The following is an 18,235-nucleotide window of genomic DNA, read 5'->3' on the forward strand; positions in this document are numbered from 1 at the left end:
TAACAGATCGGTGAGATGTTTGTATCAATTGATAGGAAATATTTCTATGCGTCTATCACGATTAATAAAATGTTATTTTTCATGCGATGAACAATTGGACAACTGTAAAATGTTAAGCGTTATCTGAACGCCCTAACTGCCAAGTTTTGATTGACCCGATTTACGGTTTCCCCAACACAGACTTCAAAATCGATGTACCTGTGGAAATCCGCCTTGAAAATATACCCATTGAGCTGTGTTTTCCTGACACGGACTTAAAAATTAATGTGCCTGGGAGAAACCGCTTTGCAAATACATGCAAGTCGGGGGTATTTTTTTGTGTCGAGTAATTTTGTACTCGCTTGTCGTTGTGCAGACCGGAATATTTTTCCCTAAAACGTACTTTTAAACTGAGAAGCCTGGGAAAATCGTCATTTCAGATACTAGAGGTGAATAAACTTTCGCGGTTCGAGAACTACGTAAACATGAGATGTGCAATAATTTCAGAGGGAAATGTAAAATACAATGATCGTGTGACAATTCTTCCGTTCAAATATTTTGGTAATCATATCAAACGTAAAAGGACGATCATCAACTTTATTTGTAACGAAGAACATAATCTATTACAAAAAATCGATGCATTCTAAAATAATATTCGAAGTGGTGAAAAAGTGGATTGCATTATATAATTGCGTAGTTCTACGTCGAAAATATGCGGTCATGTCCCAGATGCAAGCCCTTACATTTTTTTTTATAGTTTACATGGTACAGTCAAAGTACAGGGCGCTATATTTCTTTTTTTTTGAAAGTTTATGTCATATATATAACGCATCCAAAAATCAGGGATGCGATTTCATCGGTTTGCAGTTATGGTTTTTCAATATTTTAATACTGTTTATATGTACGGGTAGTGATTTTCAAGAACCAAATTGATGAATATCATTTATCTGCTAAAACCCGTTCCTTCGAAATAATTTTGTTGTTTTTCATTTCATTTCATTTAAATTGTGGTTCATTTTTAAAAATATTGACTGTTTATTCGCTTTTGAAATTCTGATTTCATTATTATTTTTATTTCAATTTATTCGACAACTCATTGAAACAATTGGTTTTTAATTCCATTTATCAATTACACCCTCTGTGAAAAATAAGCAGTGAATATTTCATATTCTGATCTTAATGACTCTCAAGAGCCTCGAAGATATCATTCCAAACCAGTTAAACTGCATGTAATGAAAATTGTCAAACGAATGAGGATAGCTGAAAAATTCAAAAACGCCTCCTCAAAGTGCTTACTGTTAACATAAATACCGGCATCGTTATGCTGGACGCACGAACATTCCCAGGTGCACAACTTTCGTGCGCCGTCTTTAACAAAAAAAAATTAAAAACCATCGCGTGTGAATTACAAGTCAACTACAGTCAGCGAACAGAAAGTTTCCGTGTTAACCACCCGTGTGGCTCGTAACTTATCGCCACTGTTCTCGGCTAGTTATCGTGCGCAGTTGTTAATGCTACGTTTACGCCAACCTTTGTCTCAACCGGACCTGGTCCATAATTCAAAGCTGCTGACGCTTAATTTGCTACGACATCGCGTCGCGTCGTTCGAGCCGTGTAAATTAGTCTCATAACTCAGCCAACGCCCACATCGCTCATCTCTCGCCAATCATAATCCGGCGTTGAAAGGGGCAACAATTGTGCCTCGCTGGGTGAACAACCCGGAGAGAAGGGGTAAACAAATCGATTCTCTCATCGTCACGAGCTCGCGAATTACACGTCAATCACGAAATTCGTCTTGAGGCAGCTGTTCGCACTAGTCTAACGATGTGGTATTAAGCACACCCCCGCAAGGGCCGTCAGTTCCACTGAATCTGAATCTGATTGTTTTGGTTTTGTTCCCAAATACGATCAATTACGAAAATCTGCAAAATAGGGAGATTCCCGCGACATTTCGGCACTCAAACACATCTTTCCAGGCTTTCAAGGTATGTATTGGTCGAGCCATAATACTCACTTATTGCACAGGTGTGGCACATCGTAGTGATGCTCGGAGCTGGAGCGGGGGAATGGCAGCGAGCTTTTGAGCGAATTCCCACCCGGATGAGAGGACGGGGGTGGCGGCGGCGGTTGCTGTTGTCCTCCTGGGAGGATTCCGTGATGCTGTGATTGCTGCTGCTGGAGCAGATGCTGGTGGTGCTGGGGGGTGGCCTGCTGGTGATGCGGCGTCAGGGGATACTCGTAATTTATGGCCACCGTATTTTGCGTCAAATCGGGCTGAAAATGGGTTAGCTTCTTGCTCTCGTTCGGGAAGTACTCGGACGGCATTTCTGGAAGTAAATAGTGAGAGAGAGAGAGAGAGAGGGAAACAGAATTAAACCATACAATTAGAGGAACATAGGTGGGGTAGATCCTGGCGAGGAATGAGAACAAATGTGCCGATGATGCGTCTTGGACCTGGGTGCTCCCTTGGATGGAATGTAATAAAAATCTAATTAGGCCACTAATTTCACTGCGTAGGAGATTTCCTCCTAGTGGATATAGCAGGCAGGCAGGCAGGACCACCAGATGGCAGCTGGGAGCTTCATTCCGGCTTGTCTGCTGAGGAAGACACGTTGATTCGAAGAAGCCTGTCTGCCCTAAACCGTACGGCTCTGCGGAGGAGAGTAGCATCTTTTGGAACATTTTCAACCAATTAGATGTAGATTAGAGTTGGTTAAAAGTTTCTTAAAGCTATTAGGCCTGAAGTATGGCGTGCGCGATGCTGTAATTGACGGTCGAAGGGGGAAGAGATGAACAGAGGACAGGGGCAGCTGATTGTCAATCCCATTAGACGAATGCCGATGTGAAATAAAGATAACGGAAGCAGCGGCGGGAATATAACTTTGTGATTGAACTTTGTTTAATTTCCTGTGATTGCGAAACCGAAGCACATCGTTTTAACAAGTTTCGAGTTGATCTAATTGCTGAAAATTAATGTGGTAGAAAACTTGACGATACGGTTTGAACTTTTTTTTATTAAAAAAGTTTAATTGTGTGAGCGCCGATCGTGGAGCGACTATTAGTGGGGTTTTTGTTGTCGTGTTTTTCCATAAAACAGCATTTGAAAATTAAAACCGACCTACAGCGCCATTAGCGAAAAGGCTGAACGTAAAAGTATGATTCGGGATGATCAACCTACTCGTCTTGGTGGACCTTTCGATTAACTGCTGCATTGGAATGTTGTGGGAACAATTTAAGTATATACAGAGTCTTTCAGATTAAACGCTCACGCAAAAAAATCGAATAGCTACTTATATATTTTTTTTGCTCCGTCGATGGTAACACTGCATTCCCCACTTCGGGGCGATAAAATTCGGCTACTCATTCAGTCTGATCGGATGGTTTTTAGTGTCAAGATGTACAATTTAAAAGAACGTGTATTTTGTGTGTGAAATCGTATTACTCGAGCAACCGAAGCCTTAACGAAACTTGGTCCTCTTATGGTAAGAATTTCAACATTTCTCGTCGTAAATTACTTCCTCTGGGGGTACGTGAAAGACCGTTGCTATTTTTGGAGGAACTTAAAAAAGAAATAACTCGGATTTTTCGAAGTCTTAATGTTAGAGTTGTGCATGGAGAATTTTGTTCACCGTTTTCGAAAAAAGGGGTGGTCACATCAAAAATGTCATAAAATAAGCTTTATTTTCGTTTTTTAAAATAAAAATCGTTTCACTTTTGTAGAAGTTATTAAAATTTGTTGCGTGAGCGTTTAATCTGAAAGACCCTGTATGTAAGAATTGTATAATAAGCGAAAAAAAACAATAGTTTGAGCGAAAAATATCCACAACAATTTCAGTGCGAGTATTTCATAAAAAGTTATTTGATTTTGTTCAATTTGACAGTCTAGTCAATCTGACAGTTCGCATGACAGCACGATGTGTAACGGTTTTCTTACTAGGGAATCTCGTAGGTAGATGGATTCACCTTTCGTTACATGCTGACCGATTGCCGTTCGTAACACAATGTGTGGCTGGACATCTACGATTTATTTACAATTTAACATGATACATCCTCAAACCTTACACTGATCCGATATCTGAAAATTGCATTTGGAATTGAAAATTTGAAATCTAAAATCTAGGCGTGAATTACATATCTGGAAAATATAGGAATCAGGGATATTTATATATTTACTAGCTGACCCGGCAAACTTCGTCCTGCCCAACATTTATTCTTCGTTATCACATCCACGTTTTCTAACTAAGCGCACGTTCATGGGTCCAATCGCAGAACTGTTCATTGATAGATCTTCTAATCTACCCTTTAAAATTACCTTTTACTAGAAAAATCCTAGTACTATCAGATTATTTTCAGACACAATTCTCGTTCAAAATTTTTCAACCACTTGCAAATAACATGTTTCTCTGTTACATGGAATAAATATTTTATACGGAAAATATGATAGAATAAAGACAGCCGTAACTGGACAATTCCTTTCTCGAGTTTTGCTCTTATCAACACATTCGGTGATCCATTTTTGTTTATACAGATAGAAGACGATATAGGAGTGCGTTTTATCATAATAAAATCCATTTACACTTTCAAAAGAAGATCAATTTTTTCATTTCAGAGAAGTGAGGGGTGTTATACCATCATAGAAACATTTCTCGTACCCAAAAACCCTCACATCCCAAATTTGGCTCCATTTGCTTGATTAGTTCTCGAGTTATGCACAAATTTGTGTTTCATTTGTATGGAAGCCCCCCTAAGAGAGTGGGCAGGAGTACCTAACCACCATAGAATAATTTATTGCAGCCTCAAACCTCCACATGGCAAATTTCGTTTCATTTTCTTGATTAATTCTCGAGTAATGCAGAGATTTGTGTTTCATTTGTATGGCAGCCACTCCTAATACAGGGTAACTTCGATATAACATGTCCATGGACATGGACATGGATAATTTTTGTATTTTTTGTAATTTTTGTAATTTTTGTAATTTTTCGTAATTTTTGTAATTTTTGTAATTTTTGTAATTTTTGTAATTTTTGTAATTTTTGTAATTTTTGTAATTTTTGTAATTTTTGTAATTTTTGTAATTTTTGTAATTTTTGTAATTTTTGTAATTTTTGTAATTTTTGTAATTTTTGTAATTTTTGTAATTTTTGTAATTTTTGTAATTTTTGTAATTTTTGTAATTTTTGTAATTTTTGTAATTTTTGTAATTTTTGTAATTTTTGTAATTTTTGTAATTTTTGCAATTTTTGTAATTTTTGCAATTTTTGTAATTTTTGTAATTTTTGCAATTTTTGTAATTTTTGTAATTTTTGTAATTTTTGTAATTTTTGTAATTTTTGTAATTTTTGTAATTTTTGTAATTTTTGTAATTTTTGTAATTTTTGTAATTTTTGTAATTTTTGTAATTTTTGTAATTTTTGTAATTTTTGTAATTTTTGTAATTTTTGTAATTTTTGTAATTTTTGTAATTTTTGTAATTTTTGTAATTTTTGTAATTTTTGTAATTTTTGTAATTTTTGTAATTTTTGTAATTTTTGTAATTTTTGTAATTTTTGTAATTTTTGTAATTTTTGTAATTTTTGTAATTTTTGTAATTTTTGTAATTTTTGTAATTTTTGTAATTTTTGTAATTTTTGTAATTTTTGTAATTTTTGTAATTTTTGTAATTTTTGTAATTTTTGTAATTTTTATAATTTTTGTAATTTTTGTAATTTTTGTAATTTTTGTAATTTTTGTAATTTTTGTAATTTTTGTAATTTTTGTAATTTTTGTAATTTTTGTAATTTTTGTAATTTTTGTAATTTTTGTAATTTTTGTAATTTTTGTAATTTTTGTAATTTTTGTAATTTTTGTAATTTTTGTAATTTTTGTAATTTTTGTAATTTTTGTAATTTTTGTAATTTTTGTAATTTTTGTAATTTTTGTAATTTTTGTAATTTTTGTAATTTTTGTAATTTTTGTAATTTTTGTAATTTTTGTAATTTTTGTAATTTTTGTAATTTTTGTAATTTTTGTAATTTTTGTAATTTTTGTAATTTTTGTAATTTTTGTAATTTTTGTAATTTTTGTAATTTTTGTAATTTTTGTAATTTTTGTAATTTTTGTAATTTTTGTAATTTTTGTAATTTTTGTAATTTTTGTAATTTTTGTAATTTTTGTAATTTTTGTAATTTTTGTAATTTTTGTAATTTTTGTAATTTTTGTAATTTTTGTAATTTTTGTAATTTTTGTATTTTTTTGTAATTTTTGTAATTTTTGTAATTTTTGTAATTTTTGTAATTTTTGTAATCTGCTTCCATGTAAATGGTGCATAAAATTTTGATCTTAAAGCGAAAAACCCAATCAATCGCAAATCAAACAGAGGAAATTTAACACCAGTTTTTATTAGATTTTCACCACCAAATCAAAACAACATGGTGTGGACCCTCAACAAACAGAAGTAACGATAATGATTGGAAAATGATATACGTTCCCAGATCACCTTCCATTTACCCCACCCGAATGTTCCACGTGTCACATCGTATTGGGCTCGGTTTCCCGGTTCGTTTCCGCTTCCAGTGTTCGTTTGCTTGCCCAGTCTGCCTCTCGAAGCATCCAAGATGGGAAAACGTCAGTTTTCCGTGACAGTATCGTATTAAGATTCTCGATTTTCTCCGGGCACGAGCCCCCACCCTCACCCGACATCGTATCACTCGATAGCGATGAAATTCAATTAAGCGGAATAGATTTGATATGTCGATTTGCTCCACCCGCTTAACCTTTCTCTTTCACTGGCTGAAATAAGCTTTATTCGAACGGTGCAGTGCAGTGCCTCGCCGAAGAACGATGAATGTTATTTGCTCCCATCTCCTCCTGCTCCTCCTTTCGGGATGAATAGGCACTGTCAGGTTTAATCTGAGGGGGCTCTCGAGAAGGTACATATCGGGAAAGAAACTCCATTATTAATGGTTGCCTTACGTTTCGGGAGATAATCAATTCAAGGAGGGGAAACAACTTTTTTTTTGTTCATCTCCGTTTGTGGATGCTTATAACGCACCATCACCAATCGATGACTTAGTCGATTTACCACATTGTTTTGCTGCGGCCTTCGAATTGAACCATTTCCGCCCACTTGTGTGTGTGTGCACCTTGAGAAGGTTAATCCTTTTTGTGTAATAGATTTATCGCACCCAGAAGCCTGTCAGAACCAACTGGATAGTCTGGGTTCAGTTGCAAGGCTTGAGCCAAGAGCCTAGATTCAGTACGCAACCTGTATGATTCTAATTTAAATTGAGACAAGTTGTAGAATTTGAGCCGTCTGTTTGCTGGAGAAGTGTGTCGTAAATCATTAACAGCCCACGGAGAGATCATTAACATATTCTTCGGCCTGAGTATTGCTGAAGTTGGAGTGAATTTTGCTGACAGTATTAAATGGTGATTTGTCTTACGGAAACCTCTCGGTGCGACACTCGAGGGTCCAGCAAACGTTGCCCGCAATTGTTAATGGCTTTTTGGAGTACCACTCGTGAAGGCATTAGAAACACAAACATATCACACTCGACACTCGAATCGTTTTACAAAGTTGATTTACGACCGATACCGCGTCTTCTTATCAGCGCATTTCCAAATGAAAACTATCCAATTTCGAACATGATTGATAGAGCCCATCACAGCGGCCTTCGGCGTTTCCCAACTGTCAATCAAATCGATTGTTTCCTCCGCAGATAGCCGGTTGTGCAATTAGAGAAATGTCCAATCGATGTTCACACTGCGGTGAAAGCCTGCCCTCCCAAAAAAGGTGCCGGCCCCAAAAAAGGGAACCACAATAAATGAAGAGAAGCTCGTTGACCTTCGGTGTATCATTACGATTTATGATTGCTTCGCCTTCCGAAGATTGTGGCGGATATTGCATACCTTCTTCGGTTGCTCTCCGCGCGGTCTATTGCTATTGCTCGCGGTTGCCGAATTAATTCAATCGAAGTTTTATCAGTGGCACTTAAAAAGCAATAAAACGTATCGGGAGTTTTTTTTCGTTGGTTCTTTTTTGCCCCGTGCACCCGTGCTCGGTCGATTAAATTATGATCGACTCCCAAATATGGCCAATTATAAACAGTCCAGCGCCGTTAGCGGATTCGTTCGCCGCGCAGGGTTTCGATGACGATGCTTCTCGAATTAGCATAGATGATTATGGCTATTAATAATTCAATCACACGGCGAAAAAAAAAAGTCGAGCTAGGCACTCGCGGTTGGAGTACACGTGCTGGTTGGAAACCAGGGTGCTATAAATCCTTTCCCCCTTCCGCCCTGGGTAGGCTACACATGACCTAGGCCTATTTGTATTGGCCAATCATTATTTGCGCTTCGCATTGGACAGCACTTGAGTTATCTCGCTGTGCAGTGGAATCACATTCCTCCGCGGGAATCCGAAGGTCATTACGGATCTCCACCGCAAGTTCGCAACAAACGCGGCGGCATGTTGCGTGACATAGGGCGATAGATTGTATTAATTTGAGAGCAAGGCTTCCCGTGTGAGACGATCTATGGACATAGCAAGGCTTTTGAAATAAATTTTGCACGGTAGGCTCCTTTTAGAAAAGCTACGAGGAGAGATGAAGTATGACAAGAATTTAGTCCAGAGATCGCCTTCCCATACTGGAAGAGATAGTGCTCGAACATTCAAATGTATGCATTTTATCTATCTTTTCAATACAATTGATCATCTACACAGTCTGGAACAATAAATAAGCTAATTTGAAGTATAATCAATGTTGCGTCTATTATTGTTTTCGAGTTACGTGACTCTGCTGTATACCGAGAACATGTTCTCGAAAGTACTCCACTTCGAGTGTTTTGTAAATTAATATCAGTACCAAAAGGTTCAAGATCAGCTATACTCAACCTGCGGCCCACCGGGCTCTTCTGGATGGCCCGCCTGGCTCGAAACCATTTTGTATGTGCAACAATCACGAAAACTTAAGAAAGCATTTAGGAAACATGAGAAGAGAATAATGGAGTTTGACACATTACACGTTATAACACATTAGTTAGTTGTCTAGTTAAGTGGTAGTAGTAGATTAAATGTCTATGAAAAATATTTTATCCGATCATTAGGGCTAATCCTGTCCACATTAGTGAATGAAACTTAAAATATGGATATGTTAATATGAAATCATTACTCATTTTTTGACATAAGTCTACGTCATTCAGCAAAAGTGCCAAATCAGAAAACAGGTCATGTTTTTTTATAAAATAGATTTATTGTTAATATTTATTTTAGCTCTGAATGGTATTTTGGTTTGCATTTCAATCGAGTCGGAAATTCTGTATAATTTTTGGTACATTTTACGTTATGGTTCCCAAACCCATAAATGTTTTAGATTAAGGAAAATTGGAAGAATACAAATTTTTCTATCGTGTTATCGTGGCGAATATGTATCAGCGAGGTACAATAATCAAATATCATTGCTAATCAGAAGAGTGTTAATCGATCACTCGATTTGCAAATGCAGCATTCGTTCTACGGACAATGTGGATAGAGAAACTATTGACATTTCAGATCCGCCGTATTTTTTTCAAATCACAGTACTTACAATTCACCAGTCTAGGGACCAGACAGCAGCAAGGCTTCCGGAATGATCTTTCTCAAGGCCGAATGATTAGTTTCGTTTTCTAAATTAGCCTTTTTCAAGGACAGGGGCGAATGAACTGATGAATTTTAAAGCTTCTATAATTTAAAACATCAGCATCATCAAATTTCTCGCTCCAGCTATCAGACAGCGGCCTTTTTCAATGCTGATGTTATACACACACAGCGATTTTGCTTTTCGGCACAGAATGCATCTTCAAAATATGCAAGAAGCAAACATAGTGTAGAGCAGAATCACAGCAGAAGAGAAATATTAAATAGACGTCGGTGGTTTTCATACCGTGGGGATTGTACGAATTGCTGATTTTATGTGTTATCAAATAGATAACGGTAGTGGGGGACAAATATATAATCGCCTGGAGCCGCACTGTGTGTATTACGAGAAGAATGTGGCGATGCATTCTGAGTGCGAGACGTATATTGTTCTCGCGAGAACAAGAATGAATCTTGCATCAACCATCTTCATCTGCGCAACGCAAACCCATCTGTTCTTTTCAAAGCCACTAAAACGTTCGAGTAGAAAGTTATTTTAGAAATTTCAATGCATTCTAAAAATCTATTTCATAATAATTTTGGGGAGTTTTTATGAATTTAGGAATATATTATTATTTATGATGTTGCTTTGAATTCAAGAGGCTTTAAGCTTTCTCAGTCCATTCACCTCTAGCCTTGAAAAACACCAATTTGAAAAATAAAGCTAAACAACTCGGCCTTGAGAAATACCATTTGAAAAACCGTGTTGCCATCCGGTCGCTAGCTGGATTATTGATCAATCATGAATGAGTTATTTGTAATTTTTTTCAGTTTTATCTAGTGATGAAACGGAGTTTTGTGGATACCGGATACCGGATATCCGGCATGTTTTTAGGCCGGATGGCCGAATAACCGGCACTTTATTTTCCAATACGAAACTGGAGTGTTAATCGGTCACTCGATTTGTAAATGCAGCATTCGTTCTACGGACAATGTGGATAGAGAAAATATTGACATTTCAGATCCGCCGTATTTTTTTCAAATCACAGTACTTACAATTCACCAGTCATCTAGCTAGGGACCAGACAGCAGCAAGGCTTCCGGAATAATCTTTCTAAAGGCCGAATGATTAGTTTCGTTGCATGTTTTTAGGCCGGATGGCCGAATATCCGACTCTTTATTTTCCAATACGAAACTGGAAGAAACTGCATGTGTGCGTGAAGCAAATGAAGGACACGGCTTTAGAGAGAAATAAACACATTTTCACATAAACATAATTAAGGATGATTCAATTTTCCGTTTACAATAAATATGCTCCAACTAATGGTTATGGCATTTCAATAACGACATTTTTAATTTTGTATGAATGATGTTAATAAGCATTTTCCTTGTAACTTATTTTGAGGTAATGAGAATTTTTATAATATCCGGTATCCGGCCGGATAGGCAGGATACCGGATGTTCTTTTCATATCTAGTTTTATCATTAAATTTCTTTAATGTTTGTTCTCACCAGCAAAACTTTCGTAGTTCTATGTTAACAATGCGGTCTTGACTTGGACATCACCTTTCTTTATTTTTTTATGCGGTCCGCGACATCATGACTAACACGTGTTTGTGGCCCCTATGAAAAAAGGTTGAGTACCGCTGTTCTAGAGTTTCTAGAGTTTTCCATTCGCCGGAAATGGGAAAAGTTACCGCAAGATTACTAATAAATTGTGAATGACTTATTGGTGTATTTTTTAGGTCAATCATTGATTTACGTGAATTCGTGAACATTGTTTCCGGGTTAAAAGTGACGTAAAAATACAATGAATTCCAAACCTGATGACCTGATGTGAAGAAGTTATTTTTCAGCGTTGAGAGCTGTGTTCTTCGGTGGAAAACCGAAGGTGAAAGTTTGTTTCGATGCTGTTGTTTTTGAGAGTTCTTTGGAGCGTTGTTTTTGGGAACGTTGGAGATGTAATTTTGCTAAGAGATACTGAAAACTGCTTGAATGTTCAATATGTTCAGTGTTTTAGTGACAGTGACATTGATCCCATAGATTGCTATTTTTCCCGGTCCATGGGGTCGCTTTTCTTAAATGAGGTTACGATCTCACGAATAAATAAAAAATTGGCTTGAAAACTGGATCGCTTCTAAGCAACCAAATTAAGGCCAGCGGGGAATTCGTGGATTGTCCAAAATATTGGCCAAGGCTGTGGCATCCCTGTATGCGTTACCTATCTTTCATTCTTCATTAGTATCGAGAAAAACCGCTGTGCGTGACATCAGCATTGAGAAAGACTACTGTCTGCTAGTTGGAGCAAGATAACTTGAATGATGATGATGACGTTTCGAATTATAGAGGCATAAAATTGCTCAGTTCGTTCGCCTCTAGTCTTGAGAAGACCTATTTGGAAAACTAAACTTAATACTTGGCCTTCAGATAGGCTTTTTAATACGCTTCGCTATCGTCTGGCAGATTTCAGATTTCAAATTTCACATTCCATATTTAGGTTCAGGATATAGTAGATAGCTTTTTTTTTTAAACCAAAATACCATATTCCAGATCAGGCTGAATTTTAAAACTTTTATACGGATTTTTGATTCCTAATGCAGAATAATGCAGGGATCCTATATTCTGCAATTTATAATCTGTGCAAGATTGTAGATTTTGGGACGTATTCGTGTCCATTATTTTGTAAATATTAGAATTCATATACGAGCCTCTTTCTAGTTTATCATTTTTATGCATTCAGGCTTTTTTAGATCCACTTTTCTGAAATCGGATACCAAATTTCATATTCTAGACTGTATATTTTAGATTATAAACATATGGATTTGGATTTAGTTTTCCAGTCAATTATGTTACGCCTAGATTTTAGATTTCATATTTTCAATTCCAAATGAAAATTTCAGTTATCGGATCATAAACAAAGTGTAAGGTTTGAGGAAGTATCAGATTTAATACTTTGTAAAAAATTTTAGATGTCCAGACACACATTGTATATTTTACATTAAATTATGATGATGCCATCATTTGAGTTCAAACAGCAGGTCTAGTATTTGAAGATTAAATGCAGATTCGAATTTCAAATTTGAATACTAGACATAGAGCCGAATTTTCGCAAAAAGACTCCAAGACTGTTCATTTCAGAATGGATTACAGAAAAGAAATTCAGATACCGGTTCCAATTCTATTAACGAATGCAATTTTCCAGTTCCCAATCCATAATTCAATCCAAAAATTTTAGATTCATATTACAGCTCGCTGATATTTAGTCGTTTCAACAGATAGGGAATGTTTTACCGTGACAAGCAGGATTTTGGAACAGTCCTAAAAGAAGGATGCCCAAAGCGGATTTGAATTGGGAAAAGAAATAAGTTCCGTCGTGGGGCATATTTTTCTTGATTTCTTTTTTCTGATGATTGCGCCGGTTAGTGACCATTCTATCCTGGATTCCTCGAGTCGAGAAAGACGCACCACGCTAGATATGAGGTACAGACTAGGGGGGCGTTGCTGATTAAGGGTCAGCTGCATCCCAATAGGAAGTATGCCGTGTCGGGCACACGTACAGAGCATTGGAGACAGCAACATCCGAATTACGAAAACACTTGTAATACTAACCTCGAGCCAACCGTGAGTAATCGGACATATAACTAACATAGATAATAAGAAAAATTGTCAAAGTATTGAACTCCCGGCCCCGTGAGGCTAACGCCATATGAGCCTTGATAAAAATATATATTTTGGAAAAAAAAAGTGGAAAGCACAGCGAAAATGGGAAAAGGGCATTTGTCAATGGGAAATGTCATATTCATATTTCATGACTCAATTAGCGAGCAACTTATGTTGCTTCAGTCTGGAATTCCGTGAACCAGGTTTTTGCTAAATTTATGATTGCAGTTCAGTGAGATATGATGATGACCCGATCCAACACAATGAAGACGTTGATAACCATCACTCGAACACGTCGGAAGACTCATTATCATGACAGATAATAAACAGCTCACACGAAGTGTAAAGTCAATCTCGATTTCATCGTTCCATTCAATTATCGCTTACTCAAATTAGCTCACATTGTGTCCCGCACAAAGTACCCCAATTATGACCGAAGATATGTCGATATTAACAACCGTTTGATGGGACGGACTTCGTATCCGTAGTAGTATAAGAGAGAAAATTACAACCCAAGGCTTTCGTAGCGGCTGCCGTGGAATTAAGTATCGCGGTAGCGATGTGCCTCATAATCAAGTCGTTTCACGCCTGTCTTCAAAGTGACTGCTAAATACAGCCGTCAACACTTTGATCTTTGATCTTCTGGTCGATTGTGAAACAGAGAGCGAGAGATAGGCAGATGAAGGAGGAGATAGTATTTCAGCGCTTATTGTTCGACGGATGAAAATGGGATGAAATTGGCGTGTGTGTGCATAATGCATCACCATGTAATCAGCGACTAAGTGTGGTGGATCTTGCTAATGATGTTAATTCATGTTGTTCGTCTGGAGGAGACGATTGTGCGTCCTTCTAGTTGGAATTTCTGGTTTCGCGAAAATTTGCTAGATTTTCCGCGGAAATATGGTACAGGCAATGAAACTTTTAACATTACCATTGCTAAGTTTGTGGGTCGTTTAAATATAAATTCTCATAGATTTCGGCAGGAGAACTAACTTCTAAAGTCAAATTTCAGTAATGTGCTCACATTCTACTTTCGCTGATTTCGCAATCTGGAAACTAGAAACACCTGCGGCAAAACACGGAGGGCAGATGTCGAGACTATCAGAGGCGTCGTTAAGTGAAGCAATGGATGTAGATGAGGATAATTAGGAAATTAAATTATGTTGAAAGTTCAATTATGCTCTCTTGTGAAACGGGGCTTCCTCCTTTGGAGCGAATGGAGTCAAAGCGCTCTGGATCAGAGATGCCAGATTTTTGTGTGTAGACTTTTTCGAATCTGCAGACTGCTACAGATTTTTCATTTTTTTACAATATACAAATGGTCATATTTTGTTGAATTAATCACTCCAAATTCTGCAGATTAATATCATTAAAAACATGAAGATGTAAAGTGCTTGTGGTAAACTATAGAAATAAAGCATTTTTCTTTCTTTTCAATTTTCAAAATTTTACATGAATTTTTCATCTCTTTTTTGGTATATAAACCTGACGCAAACAAAATACATCAAATACAAAAATAATCATTTGAAAAGGTGGGTGAGTAATGTCGCCAATATATCCGGAGAGACGTTAGAATCAATAACTTATGAAATAAATCATGGAACAAATTTTCACCTTCAGTTTTCAACCGAAGAAAACTGCTATCATTGATGGGAAAAACTTGTCGTCACCAACCCGGAAACAAAGGTTGGTTTTCAATTATTTATGGTGTTCAAACTTTCCCTTTGGTTTTCATAACTTTTTTAGCATATAAACCTGACGCGAGATAAACACATCGAACATAAAAATAATCATTCAAATCTGTTTATCCGTTCTCGAGCTAAATCGTGACATACAGACAACAAATAATTTTTTTTGTATAGATAAATGCTTGCTGTGTATTTGCTCGTGAAGGGCACATATAATAAAGAGTGTGTCACATCAAATTGCATCACGGAAAAAACGCTGTAGAAATTCGCCCAGTAGACCGATCCTTTTGAAAATTTTAGACAGTAAAATAAAAACTATTAAACAACTTTTGGCATTTTCTTTTTATTCATACTTCGAGCCCAAGCCCGTATGCTCGCACCTTCCTCTTTACCCCGTCCATAAGGTTCTGTACCACGTCAGGTTGTAGTTTTTTTTGAACAGAAATCCATTTTCTCTTGAAGTCCGCCTCCGATTTGACAACTTTTGGGTTCTTCCGGAGGGCCTGCTTCATAATCGCCCAATATTTCTCTATTGGGCGAAGCTCCGGCGCGTTGGGCAGGTTCATTTCCTTTGGCACGACGGTGACCCCGTTGGCTTCGTACCACTCCAACACGTCCTTTGAATAGTGGCACGAAGCGAGATCCGGCCAGAAGATGGTCGGGCCCTCGTGCTGCTTCAATAGTGGTAGTAAGCGCTTCTGTAGGCACTCCTTAAGATAAACCTGCCCGTTTACCGTGCCGGTCATCACAAAGGGGGCGCTCCGCTTTCCGCAAGAGCAGATCGCTTGCCACACCATGTACTTTTTGGCAAACTTGGATAGTTTCTGCTTGCGAATCTCCTCCGGAACGCTGAATTTGTCCTCTGCGGAGAAGAACAACAGGCCCGGCAGCTGACGAAAGTCCGCTTCGACGTAGGTTTCGTCGTCCATTACCAGGCAATGCGGCTTCGTCAGCATTTCGGTGTACAGCTTCCGGGCTCGCGTCTTCCCCACCATGTTTTGCCTTTCGTCGCGGTTAGGAGCCTTCTGAACCTTGTATGTACGCAGGCCCTCCCGTTGCTTGTTCCGCTGGACGAATGAACTTGACAAATTCAGCTTATTGGCGACATCCCGGACCGAACTTCTCGGATCACGTCTAAACTGCTTAACTACGCGCTTGTGATCTTTTTCACTGACGGAGCATCCATTTTTGCCGTTCTTCACCTTCCGGTCGATGGTTAGGTCCTCGAAGTATCGTTTTTGTACTCTGCTGACCGTGGATTGGACGATTCTCAGCCTCTTACCGATGTCCCGATGTGACAACTCCGGATTCTCGAAATGAGTGTACAAGATTAATTCACGACGCTCTTTTTCGTTCGACGACATTTTTCCAAATTTACGAAAAATTGACAGTGAAGCATGGCCAACGTGATCTATACACTCTTATCTGATTATAAGCGAAAGCTGAAGATATAATTCCTAAAAATTAAATTTCTACAGCGTTTTTTCCGTGATGTAATTTGATGTGACACATCCTTTAAAAAGTGGCCCTTAAAATGCCTCAGTTATTGATATTAGCCGGAAAAGACCGACGGAGTAAGAGAGAATCATAACATTTATATAGAACCATGAACTTTAGAAGCCCTCAATCTAAAACCCAAATCGTGAACACAAATGTAAAATATTGAATATAATATCGAGATTGTAATACGTTATTTCGTAAAAAAATATTCGAAAATTATAAGTCGTAAGTAAATCGTAAAGAACAAATAATTTATCGTCAATCTTGGAGGTTTTTTTTATTCACAAAATTTGATAGTTCGTGGAACAATAGGTCTCCTTATTCATCATCGGTATGTTTTATTATTCGAATTAAATTGTCGATTTATTGTTCAAGTGTTCCTTCTTAGGATTCGAGAAGCAATCGAAAAATAATAATAAAAAAAAACGATAAACCGAAAGCCAAAAAACAAATTTGAAAAATAATTGACAAACAAAAAAATAACTAAAAAATGGAAAATTGAAAAATTATAAAAAATTAAAAGAAACATGAAAAATTGAAACATCTAAAAATGAAGAAATAAAAAAAGGAAAATATTGAAATCGAAAATCCGAAAAAACAGAAAAGCTAAGAAAAGGAAAATTGAAAAATTCAAAAATCTCAGAAACCTCAAAAAAGTTGAAAAACCGAGAACTTGAAAACTAAGAAAAAATTGTAAATAAAAGATCGAAAAATGTAGAAATCGAAACATCGAGAAAAAAACGAAATTAAAACATTGACTAGAGTCGAAAAATCGATAAATTCAATTATCAACAAAAATAAAAAAATCGTTAAACAAAAAATAATCGAAAACACAAAAAATCAAAAATTTAAAAAATAAAAAAATCAAAAAATTTTAAAAATCGTGAAATCGCATTATATGAAAAATTTAAACAAAAACAATGATATTCGATATTTCTAAACTAAAAATCGAAAAATATAATTTTATATTTTATTGATTTACATATCGAAAAAAAGAAAATTTGTAAAATCAATAACTTGAAAAATCGATTTATTTATTTGATTTATAGATTTGTATTTTTTTATTTTCTGATATTTTAGATCTATTGGTATATTTGATTGTTTTTGTTTTTAACTTCTTGATTTCCGATATTAATTTTTTTTAAATTTTTCGAATTTTAATTTTTTTGGAATTTTTTAACGTTTTACTTTTCGAAAAATCAAAACATCGAAGAAACAGAAATTTGAATTGTGGGATCTAAAGATCCGGAGAATCTGGACTCTGAAACAGCTCGCAATGCAAAGAATCACAAAATATTTAAAATTGGAAAAATCGAAAATTAAAAAAAAAGTGATTACAATAAACTAAAAATACAGAAAAATCGAGAATTGAAAAATAAAAAAAAATGCAAATCTTTAAATCGGAAAATTAAAAAAAATTGGACAAATCGATAATTCAAAAATAAATTTAGGATTTTTCGATAATTGTTTTCGATTTTTCAAAAAAAAATCGATAAATCGAAAAATATAAAAATCGAAAAAATCAAAATATCGACAAATCGAAACATCGAAAAAACAGGAAATTAAAAAATCCAAAAAATAGGGAAACCGAAAAATCATATGATCAAAAAATCAATAAAATTTGAAATCGGCTTTGGAACTGCTCCGAATTCTGGGATCTAAAGATCTAAAAAATCTGGACTTTGAAATAGCTCGTGACGTGATGAATCACAAAATATAAAAAATTTGTGAAATCAAAAATTTGAAAAATCGAAAATCAAGAAATCGAAAATTCGAAAAATCGAGAAAAAAAACCAATAATTGAAAAATCGAGAAA

At 36.0% G+C, this 18,235-nt stretch overlaps 1 protein-coding gene across 1 annotated transcript in view; it reads right to left on the reverse strand.

Annotated features, from left to right (window-relative positions):
* Window positions 1-18,235, reverse strand: part of LOC129780393 (netrin receptor UNC5C-like) — a 403,924-nt gene that overhangs the window by 42,121 nt on the left and 343,568 nt on the right. The window contains exon 9 of the mRNA XM_055788611.1: window positions 1,994-2,306. Within this exon, the coding sequence (XP_055644586.1) occupies window positions 1,994-2,306 (313 nt within the window). The remainder of the gene's footprint in view (window positions 1-1,993; window positions 2,307-18,235) is intronic.

Source organism: Toxorhynchites rutilus, chromosome 3 (assembly GCF_029784135.1).
Source record: "Toxorhynchites rutilus septentrionalis strain SRP chromosome 3, ASM2978413v1, whole genome shotgun sequence".
Classification (NCBI taxonomy): Eukaryota; Metazoa; Arthropoda; class Insecta; order Diptera; family Culicidae; genus Toxorhynchites; species Toxorhynchites rutilus.